The sequence below is a fragment of the Mesoplodon densirostris genome, chromosome 1 (genome assembly GCF_025265405.1).
Source record: "Mesoplodon densirostris isolate mMesDen1 chromosome 1, mMesDen1 primary haplotype, whole genome shotgun sequence".
In the NCBI taxonomy this organism is placed as follows: Eukaryota; Metazoa; Chordata; class Mammalia; order Artiodactyla; family Ziphiidae; genus Mesoplodon; species Mesoplodon densirostris.
The window spans coordinates 88449112-88469869 of record NC_082661.1 but is presented as its reverse complement, the minus strand read 5'-3'; the positions used below and the strand labels follow the sequence as shown (position 1 = coordinate 88469869).

Here is a 20758-nt window from a genome sequence, read left to right as displayed (position 1 = left end):
AAGGAAAAGAAATAACCGTTAATAGGTTCAATGATAATTTTCTGGATCTTCCTCTTGCATCAAAAGCTGTATATCTTCTCCCCAAAGCACCTGCTCCAAGAGCCAACTCACTCTCTTTACTGCCTCTAGCCGGGACAGGCTAATTCCCCTCCACCACCCCTCTCTTCTTTCAGTCACACTGTGTTGGTGCTAAAGACCCTGGGCTCTGACCAATGAACAGAATTGTCCTTTAAGCCAGCAACCCACAGGCAGTGGGACCCAAAGCCCCACTCCCAGTCCCCAGGGCAGAGGCCACAGAGCTGGCATTGTTTCCACTGTCTCAGGAAGAAGGAGCCGAAAGCTGACCCTCAGCACTAAGCAAGGCCTAATATGAAGAAAGACTGAGCGCTCCCAGGCCCAGAGTAGGCTACAAGCTACCGTCAGGAAAAGGGAGTTATTGCAGTCATTCTACCTTCAGAAATAAATAAGGGGAAAACTGGACCCTTTTCCACTACTATGGTTCTAAAAGGTCCTCTACTGCTGAGCTCCAAGGGGACCTGCAAGCACAAAGGGGTCTAAACAAATCAGGAGAACTTTGCCCTGGCTGAAGATAAGAGTGACAAGCAGGAAGACAGGTCAATGTAATAATTTGAGGAAGAAGATGCTGGGAACTTCGGCTCTTCACAGGGCTGCCAGCCCTACAGAGGACAACACGGTAAGAACCAAGACAAGCACTCCAGACTGGTATAGCTGGGGAACTGTCAGGCCCTTTCTTGATCCCACATCAGGAGTCAGATCCCATTCCAGGTGTGACACATGAGAAGGAAGATGAGTGCAAATTTGGCTGTGTGGATCAGTACTGGCCCCAAATACAGGGACTTCACAAGTTCCAAATGAGACTCAAAGCTCCCAGGGATCAAAAGGGCCGACAAGCAAAAAGAGAGACCCCTGCACTCAAGGCAATACCAGTGCCGTGGTGGCAAATGGACATCACCATGGGAAGAGACTAGCTACAGAGAGCAATATGGGGAGACAAAGGGTGCTCTGAACCACTGTTGTTATTCCAGAACCTCTCCATCTCTTCTTTGGCTGTGGTTTCCAAAGGAACAGCATTTCTGATACAGAGCTGAGGACCAAGGTTGGCACAGAGGCAATGACGGCCAATATGTCTCAACAAGGGCACAGCCATCTTGGGTTCTGGCCTGGACAGAAGTACAATAATTTCCTTTTTTCTCTTGACAAAATGGAGACCCTTCTCTTCTAATGTATGTACCTCACTTATGATGTGCCAGGCAATGATGTAAGAGATCTACGTTTCTCAACTGGACTACCACAATAAATTTCCTAACTCTCCCCCCTACTCCCAGCCTTATACCCTTCAATCCATCCCACACACCTGCCTGAGTGATTTTACAAAAGCCCAAACCTGATATTCTTATTCTGATGACTAAACTCTTTCACTGACTCCCCACTGCCTTGAGGATAAAGACCAAATTGTTAGCATGGCTTACAAAGCCCATCACAATCCAGGCCCTTCCATATATCAGGACAAAACTATAATTCGAAAAGATACATGCACCCTTGTGTTCATAGCAGCACTATTTACAATAGCCAAGACATGGAAACAACCTAAATGTCCATCAACAGATGAATGGATAAAGAAGATGTGGTATACATATAAAATGGAATACTACTCAGCCATAAAAAATGAAATAATGCCATTTGCAGCTGCATGAATGGAGCCAGAGATCATCATACTAAGCAAAGTCAGAAAGACAAATACCATATGATATCATTCATATGTGGAATCTAAAATATGACACAAATGAACTTATCTATGAAACAAAAACAGACTCACAGACATAAAGATCAGACTTGTGGTTGTCAAGGGGGAGGGGGAGAGAGGGAAGGTTGGACTGAGAGTTTGGGACTAACAGATGCAAACTCTTACGTAAAAAGTGGATAGGGCTTCCCTGGTGGCGCAGTGGTTGGGAGTCCGCCTGCCGATGCGGGGGACGCGGGTTTGTGCCCTGGTCCGGGGGGATCCCGCGTGCCGTGGAGCAGCTGGGCCCGTGGGCCATAGCCGCTGGGCCTGCGCGTCCAGAGCCTGTGCTCCACGGCGGGAGAGGCCACAACACTGAGAAGCCCGCATACAGCAAAAAAAAAAGAGTGGATAAACAACAAAGATATACAGCACAGGGAATGATACCCAATATTTTGTAATAACCTATAAGGGAAAAGAATCCAAAAAGAAATAGATATATGTGTATGTACAACTGAATCATTTGCTGTACACCAGAAACACACACACCTTTGTAAATCAACTATACTTCAATTTAAAAAAAAAAAAAGAATCCTGGCCCTTCCTACGTGGCTGGCCTTACCTCTTACTATAACCCTACACTCTAGCCATGTCAAAATGTTTGCAGTTCCCAAAGCATACCAAACCTGGAGCTGCTTCCTTGGCCTTCATGCCCTTATGTGCCTTCCAAGAAAAATTAGTTGAGTTGCAAAACATATATAAATAACCAAATGAATTCTGCTGCCGTATGGGAATGTTAGCTATACTGCTGTTAAAAGTGGTATAGAGGATCTAGCAAAAACTGTTAACTCTGTTTAGAATAAGGACCTAAAGCATCACTTTTTGGTGGCAATCAGATAACAGAGTCAGCTGTCAGCCAAACATCTAGTTGCCTCCCAACACCCAGGCCAGCAGTCCCTCCCATTTGAAGCCCTTTCTGACTTCCCCATAGAATCACTGTCCTCCTTAGTACGATCTCACTCTTCCCCCAGGACACAACACAAGCAAAGCAGCCGTAACATTTCAGTGTCCTTACTGACTTACATCTCTTTTTTTTTTTTTTTCTGACTTACATCGCTTTCTTGTCCTGTCGGACAATATACACCTTAAGGGGCAGAGGCCTACATTTTTTAATTGAATTAAAATATTTTTAATTTGATTTTAATTGACTTAAAATATTGTGTTAGTTTCAGGTGGTAGGTGCCTACATTATCTGACTTTTAATCCCCAGCACCCAATGCTATATATGACAATATAGTAGAAATTTTGTGATTAAAATGGCAAATCAAAAAATATTTTATTTTTATTGGGGTACAACTTAATACTTAAGATGAGTTACAAAGATATTGACAATATAACAAGACCAAAAACAAACAAACAAAAACTTTAAAAATGGCTTTTTAATAAGGTAAGTAGAAAATAAGAGTTAAAAATTGGTGAAGCCAGGACTGAGATTACTATACTTGCTAGAAGCACACCACATATTCAGCTTTCTAGAAGCCAGTAGCCATAACAAGTCTCCCAGAATTCCATAAGGTTAGAACAAACTGGTCACTAAGGAGAAGCATAACTAGTCCTGACATGGTTACCACAGAGAAATTTCTCTCAGGAGTCCTCAGAGGGGACACTATGTAATGAGATAAACAGCAGCTTTACACATTTCTTAGAATTAACACAGACACCAGTTTCAGAGAGATGTTACTCTTGAAAATCGTTTACCATAAACCGCAGTCTCACACCAACACATTCAAATTGGCTCCCTCGCTGATGGTCAGGTTAATTAGAAGATATACCTTAGTTATTAGTGGTAGTATCCTTAACATATTTTGGACCATGGACAACTTTTGAAGAACCTGATAAAATGCTATGTATCTTCTCCTTAGAAACAACACCCTGACATAATATTTTGCATCTATTTTCAGGAGATTATGGAAACCTGAAGCTTGTCCATGGACCACCCAAGTTAAAATCCACAACCCAGAGGAAAGATGTACTATAGATCCTTGAGTCAGGCCTCCATAGATATTATTTCCCACAGCGGGACCTTAAAAAAGTGCTGCTCTCTGGCCTATGGGCTGAATTGTAAAGAACCATGTGCTTTAACTGTCAGCCATGGTGAGCATTAGGCTCCTTCTAGAAAAACAGAGGTGCCTACAAGGAACACCCAATCACTTCTGGAGGTGATACCATGGGCAAGGCCAAGAGTCTCCAGAATTCTACAACACAAAAGCTCCACAGTCCTACATCATTAAGCACGGCCAAAAATAATTTAAGTCTGGAAAATATTCAACATAGGTATAACCAAATAGATATCCCAACTGTTTTTTTTTCCCCCTAATCTCATTAAAACACTCAAAGACTGTCTACTTTTTGAGTAATGTAACTTCCTGCAATGCGTTCCAAGAAAAATTAGTTGAGCTGCAAAACATACGTGTAAATCACTAAATGAATTCTCCTGCTGTATGGGGATGTGAGCTACACTGCCGTTAAAAGTTGGGTGGAAGGTCTAGCAAAAATTATAACCCTGAATTAGAATAAGAATCTAAAGCTTCACTTTTGGGTGGTAGTTAGAAAACAGAGTCAGCTGTCTATTAGGTATACTTTTAGATTATGATAATAAATTCATATCACCAATTTATCTTCAATTTTTTACCTTTTAGAGGGAGAGCATACTTCCAGTTCATTAAAAGTGATACAGTCCTTAGCCTGGCCTTAGAAACCCAAACATGAAAAACTCTAAACTCTCTCCCAAAGAAAATGTATTTCTTTTGTAGAAGGTTATTATGAGAAGTTTGGTCTGATATTCCACTGAAATGAACATATCAAGCCTATGTATGTTACTACTCTCCCATTATATATTACCCTATTTACTACTTTCTGTGTTATTTTCTTTTCTCAGTATTCTCAAGACTCTTGGAATTTTTTTTTTTTTTCAAGGAACTACATCAAGCTTACTACCTATATAGAGTTTCCGGAAAATAGCTTTATCCCACTTTTTGATATATAAGGCAACCACTCATCTGCTGGTAACTTTCCTATTCTCTATCATTCTCACAGACTTTTAACAGTGCCCACATCTGTAAGTGATGTGTGTACCAGGGGACTGGACTGTTTCGAGTCCATGTTTTTCTGAGGAGAGGAATAACAAGATCAGAGCTGCTCTCTGGAAAGATTACTCTGCCGCAGAACAATATCCAGTTGATTAGATGTGTTATGGGCTGAATTGTATCTCCTACTGCCTCGCTGCCCCAAACTTATATGTTGAAGCCCTAGGCCTCCGTAACTCAGAAAATGACTATTTGGAGATAGGGCCTCTGAAGAGGTGATTAAATTAAAATGAGTCGATTAGGGTGGGCCCTAACCAAATCTGAACCAAGAAGAGGAGGTTTGTATGTGTGCAAAGAGAGATGACCACGTGAAAGGGCAGCAAGAAGGCAGCTGTCTGTGAGCCAAGAAGAAGCCTCAGAAAGACCAAACCTGCAGACACTTTAATCTTGGACTTCTAGGCTTCAGAACTACGGGAAAATTAATTTCTGTTGTTTGAGCCACTCAGTCCATGGTATTTTGTTATGGCAGCCCTAGCAGACTTACACAGATGGGAAAAGCTAGAAGCCATTGGCAACAGTCAGGGACAGAACTAGAGCAGCTGTGGCAACAATGCAGAGGCCAGCGTGAGTGTAAAAGACACTGCAGAACCGAAACGCACAGGGCCTGAGAGAGGGGTGTGAGGATTGAGGCAAATGAAGAGGAGAAATTTACTCCAAGAGATGGGTAAGGTTGACAAGAAATTTTTTTAATATATTTTATATTTTAAAATACAGGGGAGTCAAAAAAGGGAGGCAAGTGATTCCAAGGAAAGAGGAGTTTCATTTTTCATTTTAGACACATTTCTAGATGTGTCTGGCTAAGCACTTTCTTTGTATCTTTTTGTCTTATCTTGGTCTTTACTTCCTCACATACTAGACATCCAAACAGTTATTGGTTGATTGAAAATCTCACTTGGTGAAGAAGATTAAAATAAAATAGGTCCAAGTACATGTGCTTTTTTTCTTTTGGTTGCTTTTTTTTTTTTTTTGCGGTACTCGGGCTTCTCACTGTTGTGGCCTCTCCCGCCGCGGAGCACAGGCTCCACACGCGCAGGCTCAGCGGACATGGCTCACGGGCCCAGCCGCTCCGCGGCATATGGGATCTTCCCGGACCGGGGCACGAACCCGTGTCCCCTGCATCGGTAGGCGGACTCTCAACCGCTGCGCCACCAGGGAAGCCCTTGGTTGCTTTTTTAATCTTACACCACATGTCCTTAAAGAGTGAGCCTAGCTTGAATTTCCTTGAAAGGGCCTAACTGTAATTTTTAAACATCCTTTTAGTTATTCTCTTTGCATTTTCTGCATGCTTTAGCTTATTCTGCATCTTAATCGTCCAGACCCCATCTTTGAGTTTCATTCCATTCTTATACAGTATTTATCCTTAATTACTTCCTACTCTTTCTATTTTACTTTTTAAATTAAATAAGCCATTTCAAAATCTTTGAGTGCTTCAGAAAACAACCCCTAAATATTAAAGAGCTGTTTCATAATAAATCATGACAGAAATACTTTCTAAACAAAAAAGAACGCAATAAAGCAAGGGGTGGGAGAAAAGATGACAGAGGCTAACTTTGCTAGACACGGTAAAGGCTCTGGGAAGAGTTTAAATAATTTTTTAAAATCATTAATTCTGTTCAAATTTCTGCTACACCATCCATCCGGAATTCTGGCCATGAACTGTATTCTAAACACTAAGAAGTATGGAAGGCACAATTAATTACTTCTTGTCGCAAAGAGATCATGTTTTGAAAAGCCAACAGCAAAAACCCTAACCTTATCTGTAAAATGAAAATGATACTTGTTTCAGAAGATTGTAATAAGATTAAACATATTGTTCATAAAGCTGACATAGAGCATGTCCTCAAGAATTTCATTCATTCATTGAAAAAACACTCAGAAAGTAACAAGGTCCAAGGAATACAGAGGTGAAGGTCAAACAACTGACCCTTCCCCTATGAAGGCACAGGGACTTTGCCTAGTCATTATGGTAATCTCCCTAGGTGTCTGGCTAAGGCTGGACAGATCCCATCAACCCCTCATGCTTTAATACCCCCCCTCCAAAACAGTCTGTGTCTCACTTTCCCCACCTGGTCACAGCTGAAGGTGTTGCTGTAATTCATTATTTTTTAATCTAACACTTGTTGTATATGCCTTCTTCATATACTACTGTGCTCTACTAAACCAGACAGCAAGATTGGCTTCCCAATTTTACTTGCATTATATTCCCATTACTAAACTGCTGCATTTAGAGTAATGTATAAATATAAGTATATAAGAACTACTTCTAAAACTAAGAAACACACTCAAAATAGAATTTCTCTTTTCACATAATTGTTTTGACAAATGTTTTGCCTCAAAGAAGATAAGGAGATAAGATTAATCAATCTTACATTTAAAGATTAAAGATTAAATTTGACTCAGAGAGAGGCTCTCCAAATTTCTGATTCTAGTAAGATAAAAAGTAACAAAAGAGGACCAACCATGCAAAATCCAAGATTATACCATCCCAGAATCAGAATTTCCAAGATGAAAGGGACCTTCTTCTCGAGTCCCCATCCAATTCAAGTAGTCATCCAACCAGTGAATAATGACATCTGCCCCTACATAAACACGCACACACACTTGTCAAATAAGCCAAAGGTAGAAATAGCTAAGAAGGGAAAGGTCAAATGACATGAGAGAATAAAAAAAATTTTTTTAATAAAAAGATGGGAGAAGAAACATAATTAATAGAAAAAATGAAGATATATAAAGAAGACATATAGCAGGTGTTAAATTAAAATATATGTTATTAGGCAGTAAATAATTTCATTTCTAATTCAAAACAAACACTGTTCATCAAGTGTTATATTTCAAAAAGTAACTTTTTAAAAGGAGGTATTATTTGACTCTGTTACTCTCTTCCATTTCCTATTTATGTTATGACGATCTGTAAACCTATGAATTGTTTTCTCTTTATAAAATGATTCAGCTCAGAAAGCAGTAGAAGGAGACTGGTCATTCAGCAATCTCTCCCACCCACCCTTGCAGACATCACATCACAAAGACTATGACTCACTTTGTCATACTGTTTCTATCCTTCTAAGAGTTTTATGATTGTTGTGATGAATGCTGGCTCATAAATCTGAATGAATATTAGGATGAAACTATTTGTGTCATTTCCTCACAGCCAAAGCAGATACTAACAATGGTACCAGACAGTTCTTAATCCTAATTTATAAAATGATTCACAGGTTTTAGACCTGAGAGAGAGAGATTTAAGGATTAAAGTATATGATTCAAGTATGAATTCTCAGATCTGTATTTTTTTAATTAGAGGGTTATAACTAGTTCTGGAATTGGCTAGAAATGTTATGTTATTCAATAGCTGAAAAGAAAATCTTCCACAATAAAAATTAATCCTAACAAATGATTGTGTTTTACCTTTATTGCTTCCTTCAAATAACGTGAAAGGTGTTGCTGCAGAAGGAACTACAGTGATGCTACATTCAGTTTATCCATTTTACACGCCTCATGCTGAAGTACATATGCTTGTTTATTTAAAGTTCTAGTTCATTCAACAATACAGACTGAACCTCTTCAATGGGCCTCAGCCTGGTCATTCACTGAGCAGTGGAGTCAAGGGGATCCTGGGGTGAGTAAATGCAGTCTCAGACCTCAGAATAGAATAGAGTAAAGGACTGCTAGGTAATGTCATTTGAATTTTTAAAAATCCTTGCCAACTAGAACTTTCCAGTAAAACTGAGGGACGTTAAGTTAGAACATATCAAGCTATTAGAGAGAATTTTTAGATAGCGTGCAGGAGAGCAAAGACAGGTACAGGGCGGTATGAAAGAAATGGGGCCTGACGCATGCCTAGGACTGGGGTAAGGTAAGAGGATTAACGGCCAATTAAAGGCTAAGAGAAGAAGGATGTGAGAAGACGATCAGAAAGGAAGTTAGAAGACTTGGCTAATTTGTTGGGTACATGTTGAACTTAACACACATTCTTTGAGGGGACACAGAGAGGACAGAGCTCACAGCCCCAGTGCAGGAGACAAACACATAAACAATTACAACAAAAATCATGAAGTCCGTAGAAGAATATGTACCAAGTACTATGGGAAATGCAGAGATAGAAACAATTAATTCTCCCTGGGAAGGCAGGGGAAAGTTTCACAAAGGAGAAGACTACTGAGCTGACTCATAAAAGATCTTTCCAGAGAAAGGTGGGAGTGGGAGGAGGGTGTGAGAGAAGAATTGATAAGGAAAAGAAGGATTTTCCAAAAACAAGCATCACAAGTGGAAAAGCCCATCATTGTAATAGTGATGGGTCTGTCAGATTAGAGACTACAATGAAAGCACAGAGCACTGGCAGCATCAGGGGAGTGCGGATGGCAGAGAGTGGGAAATAAGACTGAGCAGGTAGGTCATATTTGAGAGGGAAAGTCGGGGAGGGTATGGTTGTAGGTAAATAAAAGACAGGGGAAACCAAGAGACAAGGCAAAGAAAAGTCACTGAGGTAGGGAAGACTGCAAGGCTTCTAGCTTTGGAGACTAGAAGGATAATTTCACTACAAACAAATTCGGTAGGAAGGGTGCTAGTTGGAGAAAACTGTGTTATGGTCTGTTTTACGTGGGCTGAGTTGAGGCTGCGGCAGTGCATCTGTCTGTCGGGCAGTGAGAAACACGGTACTAACACAGAGATGGGAAATCAGAGACAAAGACTATAATTGATCTGCTGAAGGACCATGAGTACACAGAAAGACGGGGAGAGGGCCAAAACAGAGCCTTGGGGAATATTATAGCAAAAGACCAAAAGAAGGAGAAACCAGAGGAGAAGACAGTCGGATGGGTGAGAGGAAACCAGGTTGATGTGGTGTAACAGAAGCCAAGGAATTCTCGGCAAGACAGAGGCAGACAATGGTGTCAAGTGTCAGAAGTAGGGTGACAAATTGGATAAGTCCATGTGATTGAACTGGAAGACTGCTGGGGCCCAGAATGATTTAAGTAGAATACCAGGTGCAGAATCCAGAGTTAAACAGAGAAAAGGAGATGAAGTAGAAGAGCGTACAGGATTCTAGGGTGTTGGCCACAAAAGAAAGAATGAACAAACAATGCACAGCATACCTGAGGATTTTATATCACACAGTACATGGTAAAAATCTCAGGTGCTTTTTAAAGAAAACAGGATTCATAATGAGAGCTTTAAACTAATTATCCTGAGAAATGATTCACCTTTTTATAGATTACCCTTAAAAATGCTAATAGCCAGCTTTTAAGATTCCAAAATATTTTCCAAATATAATTTTGTTACATATAATCATCTTCATTAAAAGACTGACCAAGTGTCTAAACGTATGTGTTAACTGCACCAAGAGAACTATAAACCTCGACCGTGCTTTTATACATCATGTGGTCCAGGAGGAGTTATTCCACGGGATGGTCCACACAGAATGTTCTCATCAGCAGCTGATATTTAGTGAGAATTCCCAGAGTAAAAGATACAAATCTTTTATGATGTTTATTTATATGGAGAAGTCATGGTTCCTACCTTAAGGTGCCAGCATTTTCTCAAAGTGCGTAAATCATGAACAGAGAATAATCCACTCACAGAATCTAGCCAGATCATTACTACACTATACAAACTTCCTTTAAAAAACAAACAACAACAACAACAAAAAACGCCCCCCCCCCGAATATCTTAAAAATCTGTGAAATAAAAGGTCTGAAGCCTCCCTTTGAATTTCGCAAGTTCATGTTTTTAACGATGAGGGGTTGCATGGAATATGTGCCATGGTACAGGGCACGGGAGTCACACAGACCGGGATCCCATCCCTTCTCCACATGGGAGTGGACGGGTCCCCGAGTCTTTTCAAGGCTCAGTGTCCTCTGGAGCCTGGAAGCCGAGAAGTGAGGCAAGCAGGCAGTCACCTCCTGGGAGAAGCCCTCCTGGGAGAGGCCCAAGGGTCGATCCAGCACTTCTCACTACCTTCATTTTTTCCAAAATAAGAGCATCTGGAATAAATTTGATGTTAAAATGCACACAAGCAGCATACTTTGCCCTTACTATACTCCACCACATGTTGTACGTGCTGCTTGGGATAAAATGTTCTCTCTTCTGAATGTTTTCACGTGGTTCACTACTTTAGCGCATACACTTAACGTTACCCATTCCCATGGGCATTTGGAAGAGGCCTGTAAAAACATCCAGGACACCGAAGGGAAGGTGGTGGGTGTGCACCGCGCACGCGGCGGGCAGCACAGGCTCGTCCTTGTTTTTATCTTGCTTTTAGCAAGACTCTCGTGTCAAACACAGGTTATTCCAGGATTTTAAGAAAAGTGCGAAAGCAATTCAAGAGAGAACCCAAGTGAGAAGCACAGGTGATCTTCAGCAACACTGAGAAGCTGGAAACACAGGCATCCAGGCGTCTGATCCCTTCCTTTCTGCCGCCGTCCGCCCCGCCCCGTGTCCTCTCCAGAACCTGAGCTACGGCCCCCGCCCCTAAGCAGCGCCCCACATTCATGCCACAGCCTTCACAGCTCCCCGCCCCCCAGCTCCGCCACCTCCGGTCCTCCTGGTCAGGTTTTGGGGAAGAAACTGCACGTGCAATTTAATCAACGCTAAACGGTAAAATCCGAACGCTGCTGAACTCTTCCTTCCAGAGAGACCCTCCTCCCTCGGTATCCGTGGGGGGCCGGTTCCAGGATCCCCCGCAGGTACCAACAACCGTGGAGCCTCAAGTCCCTCGAGGAACGTGGCGTAGTACTGTTGACCCTCATCTCCGCAGATGGGGAACCCTCGGATACGGAGAGCAGACTGTACTTGCATTTTAGAAACGTCCGGAAAGTGTTAACGCCAAAAGAATAAATTTCCAATGACAGATTTTAGGGTCCATTGGGCAAAACAGTTTGAGGAATGGGGCCTTGGGTTTTCCAACGTTTCAAATAGGTCTAGATATCTGGGCCTTAATTTGGAGGGAAGTTGTAGCAACGGTTAACTGATTTCTCCATGTTTCCTGATCAGTTTTGCTCATTCAGGGGAATGGAGGGAACGTAATTCAGAGGATATTGTTATGTCATTTTTTTTTAATATATTTCCCATCAGTCTCCTCCTGGTTTGGTCAACTATCAGTACGCCTTCGACATGCCAGAAAAAAACTCTGTACTTAAACTTATGTCCAGGTTGGGCTATACAAAAGTGGCCTAAATTTATCATTTTTAGGTTTACATTCTTGTCAGGCTATCACCTGGTACAAGGTGATTTTAAAAAATCAGTGTCTCCACAGATCTGGATGAATATTCTACTCTTCACTTTTAAACATTTTGTCTTCAGCTAGTTATCAAGTTGGTAGGGTTTCTCAACCTTAGCACTTTTAACATTTAGGGTCAGAAAATTTTTTGCTGAGGGATTAGGGAGGTAACTTGTGCACTGTGGCATCATCCCTGGCCTCTACTTATTAAATGCCAATAGCACCCTTCCAGGCGTGACAACGAAAAATGTCTCCAGGCATTGCTAGATGTTGCCTGGAGGTGGAAGGGGGCAGGCAGTATCAATCCCATTTGAGTACCACTGAGTTAAAATCAGATTACAAAAATGACAGCCCAGGGCTTCCCTGGTGGCGCAGTGGTTGGGAGTCCGCCTGCCGATGCAGGAGATGCGGGTTCGTGCCCCGGTCTGGGAGGATCCCACATGCCGCGGAGAGGCTGGGCCCGTGAGCCATGGCCGCTGGGCCTGTGCGTCCGGAGCCTGTGCTCCGCAATGGGGGAGGCCACAACAGTGAGAGGCCCGCGTACAGCAAAAAAAAAAAAAAAAAAAAAAAAAAAAAAATGACAGCCCAGCCCAGAATTGGGAATAAAAAGTTAACGGTTGTTTTTACAAGAGTGGTAATGCGGTATGCAATTCAGAATTACCCTCACTCGCTAGCCCCTATACAGTTTTGTTCTAAAGGAAATAGGGTATCGAGAGTGTCAAAGAAAAAAACTGTAATGAATAAAATGTCTGGAAAAAAAGAAAACAGTACTAGGGGAAGCCTCAATATGAACCCAATCTGGGGGAGAGTTCTTCTGTCTTCTAGTCAAAGAACATGCTCCTTTTTGTGCTACTAGAAAACAGCAAAACTAATTGGGACATATGTGCACCTTGCCCTAACCAGCTGGGCTAGCCTGGCAGACAACTGCAGAACAAACTCCAAACACAAAGATAATTTTGTGAAATCCATTTAAGTTACCAAAATAGAGAAAGAGCGCTACCGATAGATTGGACTACAAGCATCTTTTCAGATTCACTGGATAGTACATGAGAACATTTTTTAATTATGGCAGGCCTGAAAAAAATTACAGACCTGCATCTTTTGCTTGCTGCTATTTTGGAACCAATAAAGACTCAATTCTTATGAAAGCACTTTTCCCATTCCCGAATTTGTCAATGGAGCCTTGGCTGCAGAGCTCTCTCCACTTCCTACTCCCGCATTCCAAAGTGAAGCGCACACCATTAGCATCATAAGGTAAAGACGGACTCCTGCGGGTCTTTTCTCAGGCAAAAAGAGGATCAGGTTTTCCACCTGAAACCCATAAAGGAAGGAATGGCAGAACAAACAGCTTTCAAAAGAGATGTTTTACCTACACTTACAGGATGACAGTTAAAATGTATCTGATCTCTTTCTCTCACTTCCAATTCATCAGTATTTTTATCAGCCCATTTTACACCTTTTTCTCCACCTTTTCTCTAGACCAGTGGGTTCTCAAAGTATGCTCCCTGGTCAGCATCACCTGGGAACTTGTTAGAAATGCAAATCAGGCCCCACTCCAGACCTAAGCAATCTGAAACTCTAGGAGATGGTTCAGCCATGTGTTATAACAAACCCTCCACGTGATTCTAATGCACCCCTAAAGTTTGAGAACTAATGACTTAGGCCAATCTTCTTTCTATAACCACAGATAGATTTTATTTTATTTTATTTTATTTTTACAGAAAACGAAACTGCATACTAGTAAACTGAGTCCTCTGTGCACTTTATATAAATCCTCATTTGATCCTCAAGCCTGATGCAAAGTTGATTATCCCCCGTTTCGGGATGAGGAAACGGGCTCAAGGGTTAAGGGTCGCTCAAGGTCCCATAGCTAATAACTGCAAGCGGAAGATTAAAGTTTTTGCAGTTCTTTTCACTACTGCAACAAAGGTCTATAGCACTTTATCAATACAGTCCATATTTTCTGCTTTTTCAGTTTTCCGAAATTCGGGGGAAAAAATAGAAATGGATGGGTGACAGCAGTGTGCTGCCTTGGATCCTACCGAACTGGAATTTAAGGGCACGACTCTGGAAAGGTATCTTTCCAATAAGGAACGTTTAATTCGGCTGCGGTCCCTCCTGGCTTTGTCCCGGGGACTGCGCGCATCCCACAGAGAGGGGTCGGAACTTAAGGCTGGGGGCGCCGGCGGCACCTCCGTGAGCCACCCACCTCTGCTCGGCCGCCGGGCATCCCCGACGCGACAGGTTGTCTGCGCCCAGAGAGTCGCCGGCAAGGCCCGGGCGCCCTGCGGCTCCGGGCCCGGGGGACTGGTTTACCAGTGGAAACCGACACACTCCAAAGCCTGGGCGAGCGTCTACCCGCCACCGCAGCTCGGGGCAGGAGGGGTCGAGTGGTGAACCCGAAACCGCCGAGGGCCGCGCGGGGAGACACCACAAGCCCCACTGGGGTCAGAGTGAAGAGAAGGAAGGAGCGCGGAGGCTGGAAGGCAGGGGCGGGGGAGAGAACGGCAGGGGATGGAGAGGGCGCGGGGGAGGAAGAGCCGGCCAGCACTCACCGTGAGGGTCGCTCTTCTCGCGGACCCCGTCCACTCGGCCGTCGGGGTGGATGCGCAGGAAGAAGCCCCCGTTTTTGCAGTACAGCCGCTTGGGGTCCTTGAAGTGGCCGGGCGGGAAGGCACCGCTGCCGCCGTCCTCCGGCAGGGCGGGCAGCGTGGTGATGCTCCCGGCTGCCATGGCCCTGCCAGCGCCCGGCCGGGGTCCCCGAGTCCCTGGAGCCGCGCGGGGAGTCGCCGCGCCCCGGCCCCGGCCTCGGACGCGCTCCGGGGCGCGGCCCCGGCCCCGGCCCCCCAGCCTCCCTCCCCGCGTCACGCGGCCGCGCCCGCGGGCCCCCAGCCTCAAGCTGTTCCGCGCTTCCCTCTCCGCCGGCCCTAGAGCGCGGGGAGCCGAGCGACCCGGGAGCTGGGGGTGAGGGCTGGGTGTCTCGCGGCCGCCGCTCTCGGGAGGGCCGCCTCCCGAAGCTGCAGCGCTGGGGATCCTTTTGCAACCGCGGGCACAGCGTTCGCTGGTCTGCCAGCAGCAGGGCCGCGGCGTCACATCTTCTAAGTCTCCACCCGCGAACGCCCACCAACCCCGCACGCCCCTGGTCCTCCTCCCTTCCTGCGCGCCGCCCCCTACTCGCTCGGCGTTTTCTGGGGCCGGTCTCCGGGTCGGGCGCTCTGGCCGCAACACGCAAGCGCGCGACCTCCGTGCCCGGCGCGGCGGGGGGAGCCCGAACGCAGCCGGGGGGCGGGGGAGGTGCGGGGATGCGGCGGGAGGCCACGGCCCGGGCCTCCGCCGCTACGGGGGCTCGACCCCGCCCGTTCCCCAGAAGGCGCCCAGCCCAACCCCGCGTAACCCAAGTCACATTCAGACTTTCTCCACACTGCGGAGCTTTTGCTGTGCAACCAGCCGTGATCCAACTTTTCAAAGTTTAAATGCAATTTTCTCCCCCATTCTTTTTCCCTGCCAGCGTTTCAAAGCGGAGAAACTATTTCCACCCCCAAGAAGCAGAGGAATCGGAAGCGAGGGAGGGTTCTGTGTCAGAATAGGTTTTGAACATCTCTCATCACCAAAAGACGAGGTTTACGCACAAGCACAAACTGTTAACACTGAACGCAGAGGCTGAAGTAGTTCTCCAACATAAGCGAAGAGAGAGGCCAGAGAAGGGGAGCGGGTTGGGTTGCTAAGAGGAAAAGGTTTTCCTTTTACTAGTCTGACTAACTTGAATTAGACAAACGTGGAAAGATGAAGATGGGCCTCAAGTCCTCATCGTGATAGAAGTATGTTAATGTCTTATTCTAGCTAAACTGTTAGGCATTTCTTGGAGGGAGGGTAGTTTACTGAAAATCCCAAACTACAAAATTGAAGTTAATTGCACTTTGCTAATTTTCAGTAGAATATAACAGGTACTACAGATTATCAAAATTTCCATCCACAGAACTTCATATACTGAGCACCTACTGTTTGCAAAGCATTTCAGTAAGTGCAGTGGGAGATACCCAATCTTCTGGCACAGTGAGGCTGATACATGGGGAGCACGAACAACACAAATACCAGCAGAAAGTGTCAAGGCCATAGCAGTGTAAAAATAAAGTGTCGTGAGATTTCAGATAAGGGGTAACTCAGCTTGAGGGTAGGCAGGGGTTAGGGAAAGCTTCTTGGAAGCTGTGAGAATACAGAAATTCCTCTATTTAAGAACATATTTGGTCTCAAAAGATTATCCATCAGTACACTTGTTCATAAGTTTCCAAGAGGTGTTTAACTCTAGATGCATTTCTAGGACGTATGAATCAATTCTTTGGAGCTTTAAAACCACGAATACTCTTCTCCGGGCTGATGTATGTTCTCTGACATCTCTCTCCAAAATGGACAGGTTTTATCTGCTTTGAAAGTCTGTTAAGACAAACAGCTCCCTTCCAGATGATCTCTGTGGGTATCCTAGGGAATGCTTAAAGCTACTGCAGCATGCATCAGGTTGCCACTTAACTTTGAAATCGAGTTAGATTTGAATAAGCCTTGAACTCCGTGTCACACAAACCTGAGTATTCCAAGAGCAAAGGGATAAAAGCTAAGTCAAAATATTTTTGAACAGTAGCATCCAGAATTTGGGGGACAGCTACAAGCAGTTAAGTAATCTGTATGCTAATAGAACACAGGTCCTGTGGAACTGCATCCCATGTACAATAACTGCTTGTTTCTTAGTTGCTTCCAAAACCAGAGGAGGAGATGTCACATGAAATGGATAAGCCAGCTCTGGGAATCTAGGTCTCCAAGACAAATAGTGTTAATTCCAAGAAGACTTCATTAAGAAAGTTGTCTCATGTTCCTACCCAGACTCTTCTCAACACACACCTGTAAACACACAGAGAGACAGACAAAATATTCTTAGATGCAATCAATTTGCTCTCAGCTAAACCATGAGCACTCAACTTACATTCCCAATTTACCCAACTATAAGGATGAATATTAAAATAAAGATAATTTTGAAAAATAACTAGAACCAATAGGAGAATTCTATAAGATGATGGATACAAAACTCATTATTTTTAAAAACCATTAGTTTTCAGTGATAACTATTTAGGAACCATAAAGGAAAGAGGAATTTCCCTCACAACACCAAGGTAAATTACTTTGGAATTAATAAGAATTGTTCAGAATCTAAATGATGAAAAGTACAAAGACTTAATGAGAACTTAAAAAAATTTTAAGCGTTCCTGGATGGAAACATACAGTAAAATAACAACGTCAAATACCCCTAACCATATTTAAAAATTTTAAACAATATTAGTTTAAAATTTTAGCACTATTTTAAAACAATCTAACAATATTGTAAAATTCATTTGGACAAATAAACGTATAAGAATAGCAAATACTTTTTTCTTAATTGCAGGGAAAAAATCTGAAAGACTTTTATGTGGACAAAAATGATTACTATATATCTTCAATGGAAAATTAGGCATTGTCTAGGTTATCTGATTCTGTGGGGTCTCTGTACCTTTGTCTTTGAGCAACTTTACAAGTCTTGTAAGTTGTAGATAACTGTCATGGACTGAATTGTGTCCCCCCCCCCCCCAGATTCCTGTGTTGAAGTTCTAACCTTCAGTGTGACTGTATTTGGAGATGGGGCCTTTTAAGTAGGTAATTAAGGTTAAATGAAGTCATAAGGGTGGGTTCTTATAATGGAGTAATTAGGCAAGAAATGAAATAAAAGGATCCAGTTTGCCAAGGAAGAAGTAAATCTATCTGTATTTGCAGAGTACAAAATCTTATATATAGAAAACCCTAAAGAATACACACACACAAACACAGACACACACACAACTATCTGAGCTAATAAATGACTTCAGCAAGGTTGCAGGATACAAGATCAGTACATTAAAATCAGTTGTATTTCTTAACACTAGTAAAGAACAATCCAAAAATGAAATTAAGGAAACAATTCCATTTACAATAGCATCAAAATAAATAAAATATTTAGGAATAAATTTAACCAAAGAAGTTCAAGACTTGTATACCAAAAACTACAAAACATTATTTGGAAGAAATTAAATAAGATGTAAATAAATGGGAAGACATCTGTATTCACGGATTGAAAGACAATATTGTTAAGATGGTAATACTCAAATTGATCTACAGCTTCAATGCATTCTCTGTCAAAACTCCAACTTCCTTTTCTGAAGAAATAGACAAGCCAACTATGAAAATGATATGGACAGGTGAAGGACTGAGAATAGCCAAAACAGTCTTGAACAAGAAGAACAGAGTTGGAAGACTTGATTTCAAAACTTTCTACAAAGCTACAATGTATAGGACAGTGTGATACAGGATTAAGGATAGACATATAAATCAATGCAATAGAATTGAGAGTCAAAAAATAAACTCTGACATTTATGATCAACTGATTTTCAACAAGGGTGCCAAAACCATTCAATGGGGAAAAAGGAGTCTTTCCAACAAAGGTGTTGGGACTAGGTATTCACATGAAAAGAATTAATTTGGACCCCTGACTCACACTATATTTTAAAAAATTAACTCAACATAGATCATAGACTTAAATGTAAAAGGTAAAACTATGAACCCTCTTAGATGAAAACATAGGTATAAATCTTTGTGACCTTAGATTAGGCAATGGTTTCTTAGATATGGCACTAAAGACATAAGCAACAATAGATAAATTGTACTTCATCCAAATTAGAAAGTTTTGTGTATCAAATCAGACTATAGAGAAAATGAGAGGTATCCAGAGAATGGGAGAAAATTTTGCAAATCATATATATGATGAGAGTCTAGTCTCCAAAATATATAAAGAACTGTTACAACTCAACAGTAAAAAGACAACCCAATTTAAAAGTGGACAAAGTATTTGAATAGACATTTCCCCAAAGAATGTACAAAAATAGCCAATAAGTATGTGAGAAGATGTTCAAGATAGTCATTAGTAAAATGTAAATCAAAACCACAATGAGTTATCACTTCACACCCACTAAAATAACTATAATAATTAAAAAAACAGAAAATAACAAGGGCTGTCAAGGGTGTGGAATAATTGGAACCTTCATACAATTCTGGTGGGAACATAAATACAGAGAAGAGTCTGGAAGCTTCTCAAAAAATTAAACATAGAGTCACCATATGACCTAGCAATTGCATTCATATATATATATGAAATGAAAACTGTGTTCACACAAAAACACGTCAATGAATGTTCATAGCAGCATTATTCATAATAGCCAAAAAGTAGAAACTACCCAAATGTCTATCAATTGACAAATGGATAAACAAAATTTGGTATATCCATACAACGGAATATTATTTGACTCTAAAAACAAATGAAATACCGATACATGCTAAAACATAGATGAACCTTGTTACAGTGGAATCAGAAAAGCCAGAAAGAAGAGCATGACTCCATGTATACAAAATGTCAACAATAGACAAAAATCCACAGAAATACAAAGCAGATAAGGGGCTGCCAAGGGCTGGGAGAAGAGGGGGCTGGGGAGTGACTGTTAGCAGGTGTAGGGTGTTTTTGGAGTGACGAAAAAGCTCTGCAGTTAGATAGTGGTAATGGTTGCACCACTTTGTGAATATACTAAAAAACCCAGTAAATTGTACACTTAAAAATGGTGAATTTTATGGCATGTGAATTATCTTAGAAAAAAATAAAGAAATGCATGTTGAAATAAAAATGAAAATTTTCTCCTATATAGTTGAGAGAAAAAAAGAAATGATATCACCCCAGGTTGTCAAGGACAGGGTGAACTGGAAACTTCATGAACTGCCAGATGGAGGATAAATTATTGTAGCATTTTGAAAAGGCAGTTTAAAAGTGTGTGCATCAAGTCCTTAAATTTTTTTTTTCTCAGCATTTTTTTTTAATCACCCTACCACCTGGCACGTAGGATCTTAGTTCCCCAACAGGGATCAAAACAGCGCCCCCGGCATTGGAAGTGCAGAGTCTTAACCACTGGACCTCCAGGGAAGTTCCAAGTCCTTAAATTTTTGAAATTAAATATCATTTGGGCCAACAGTTTTGCTGCAAGAAATTTACTCTAAAGAAAAAAATCACAGACACGTACATTTAGCAACCTTGGTGTTTATTACAACATTGATTATAATAAGGAAAAAATGAAGGATAATCCAAGTAATTAAAGGTGAACAAATTAATTTAAATAAATCATGTCATAGTCATAGAAACCAATGTGTTCCATGTAGCCACATAGACAGCTTTGTAGGAGAATTCATAACATGGAAAAATACTTGCAATATACATATTGTTAATTGAAAGTAGTTTACAAAGCTATAGAATAATATCCCATTTGTTATATACTCCCAAACCCATATTAGAATGAGATATGTTTAAATGTCAGTACTGATACCTTGGATGGTCAAATTATTTTTATTTTATAAAAATAACCTCTGGCTACTCACTATTACATAAAACTTATCTAAAATTGTATCTTGTTTATTTGTTTCCTTATATTATATATTATCAGTCCCCTCACTTCAATAGAATACAAAGTCCCTTAAAGGAGAGATCTTTTTGCCCTAAACATTGCTGTATCCTTGGACCTAGTGGCACTAAGCAGTCTGAACAAATATATATATATTTTTAATGAATAC

At 42.0% G+C, this 20758-nt stretch overlaps 1 protein-coding gene and 1 pseudogene across 1 annotated transcript in view; both read right to left on the bottom strand.

The window, feature by feature from the left end:
* FGF2 (fibroblast growth factor 2) overlaps window positions 1-20758 on the bottom strand; it is a 90949-nt gene that overhangs the window by 47079 nt on the left and 23112 nt on the right. Inside the window, exon 3 of the mRNA XM_060096363.1 lies at window positions 14653-15433. Within this exon, the coding sequence (XP_059952346.1) occupies window positions 14653-15433 (781 nt within the window). The remainder of the gene's footprint in view (window positions 1-14652; window positions 15434-20758) is intronic.
* LOC132494583 (succinate dehydrogenase cytochrome b560 subunit, mitochondrial-like) lies at window positions 638-1168 on the bottom strand (annotated as a pseudogene).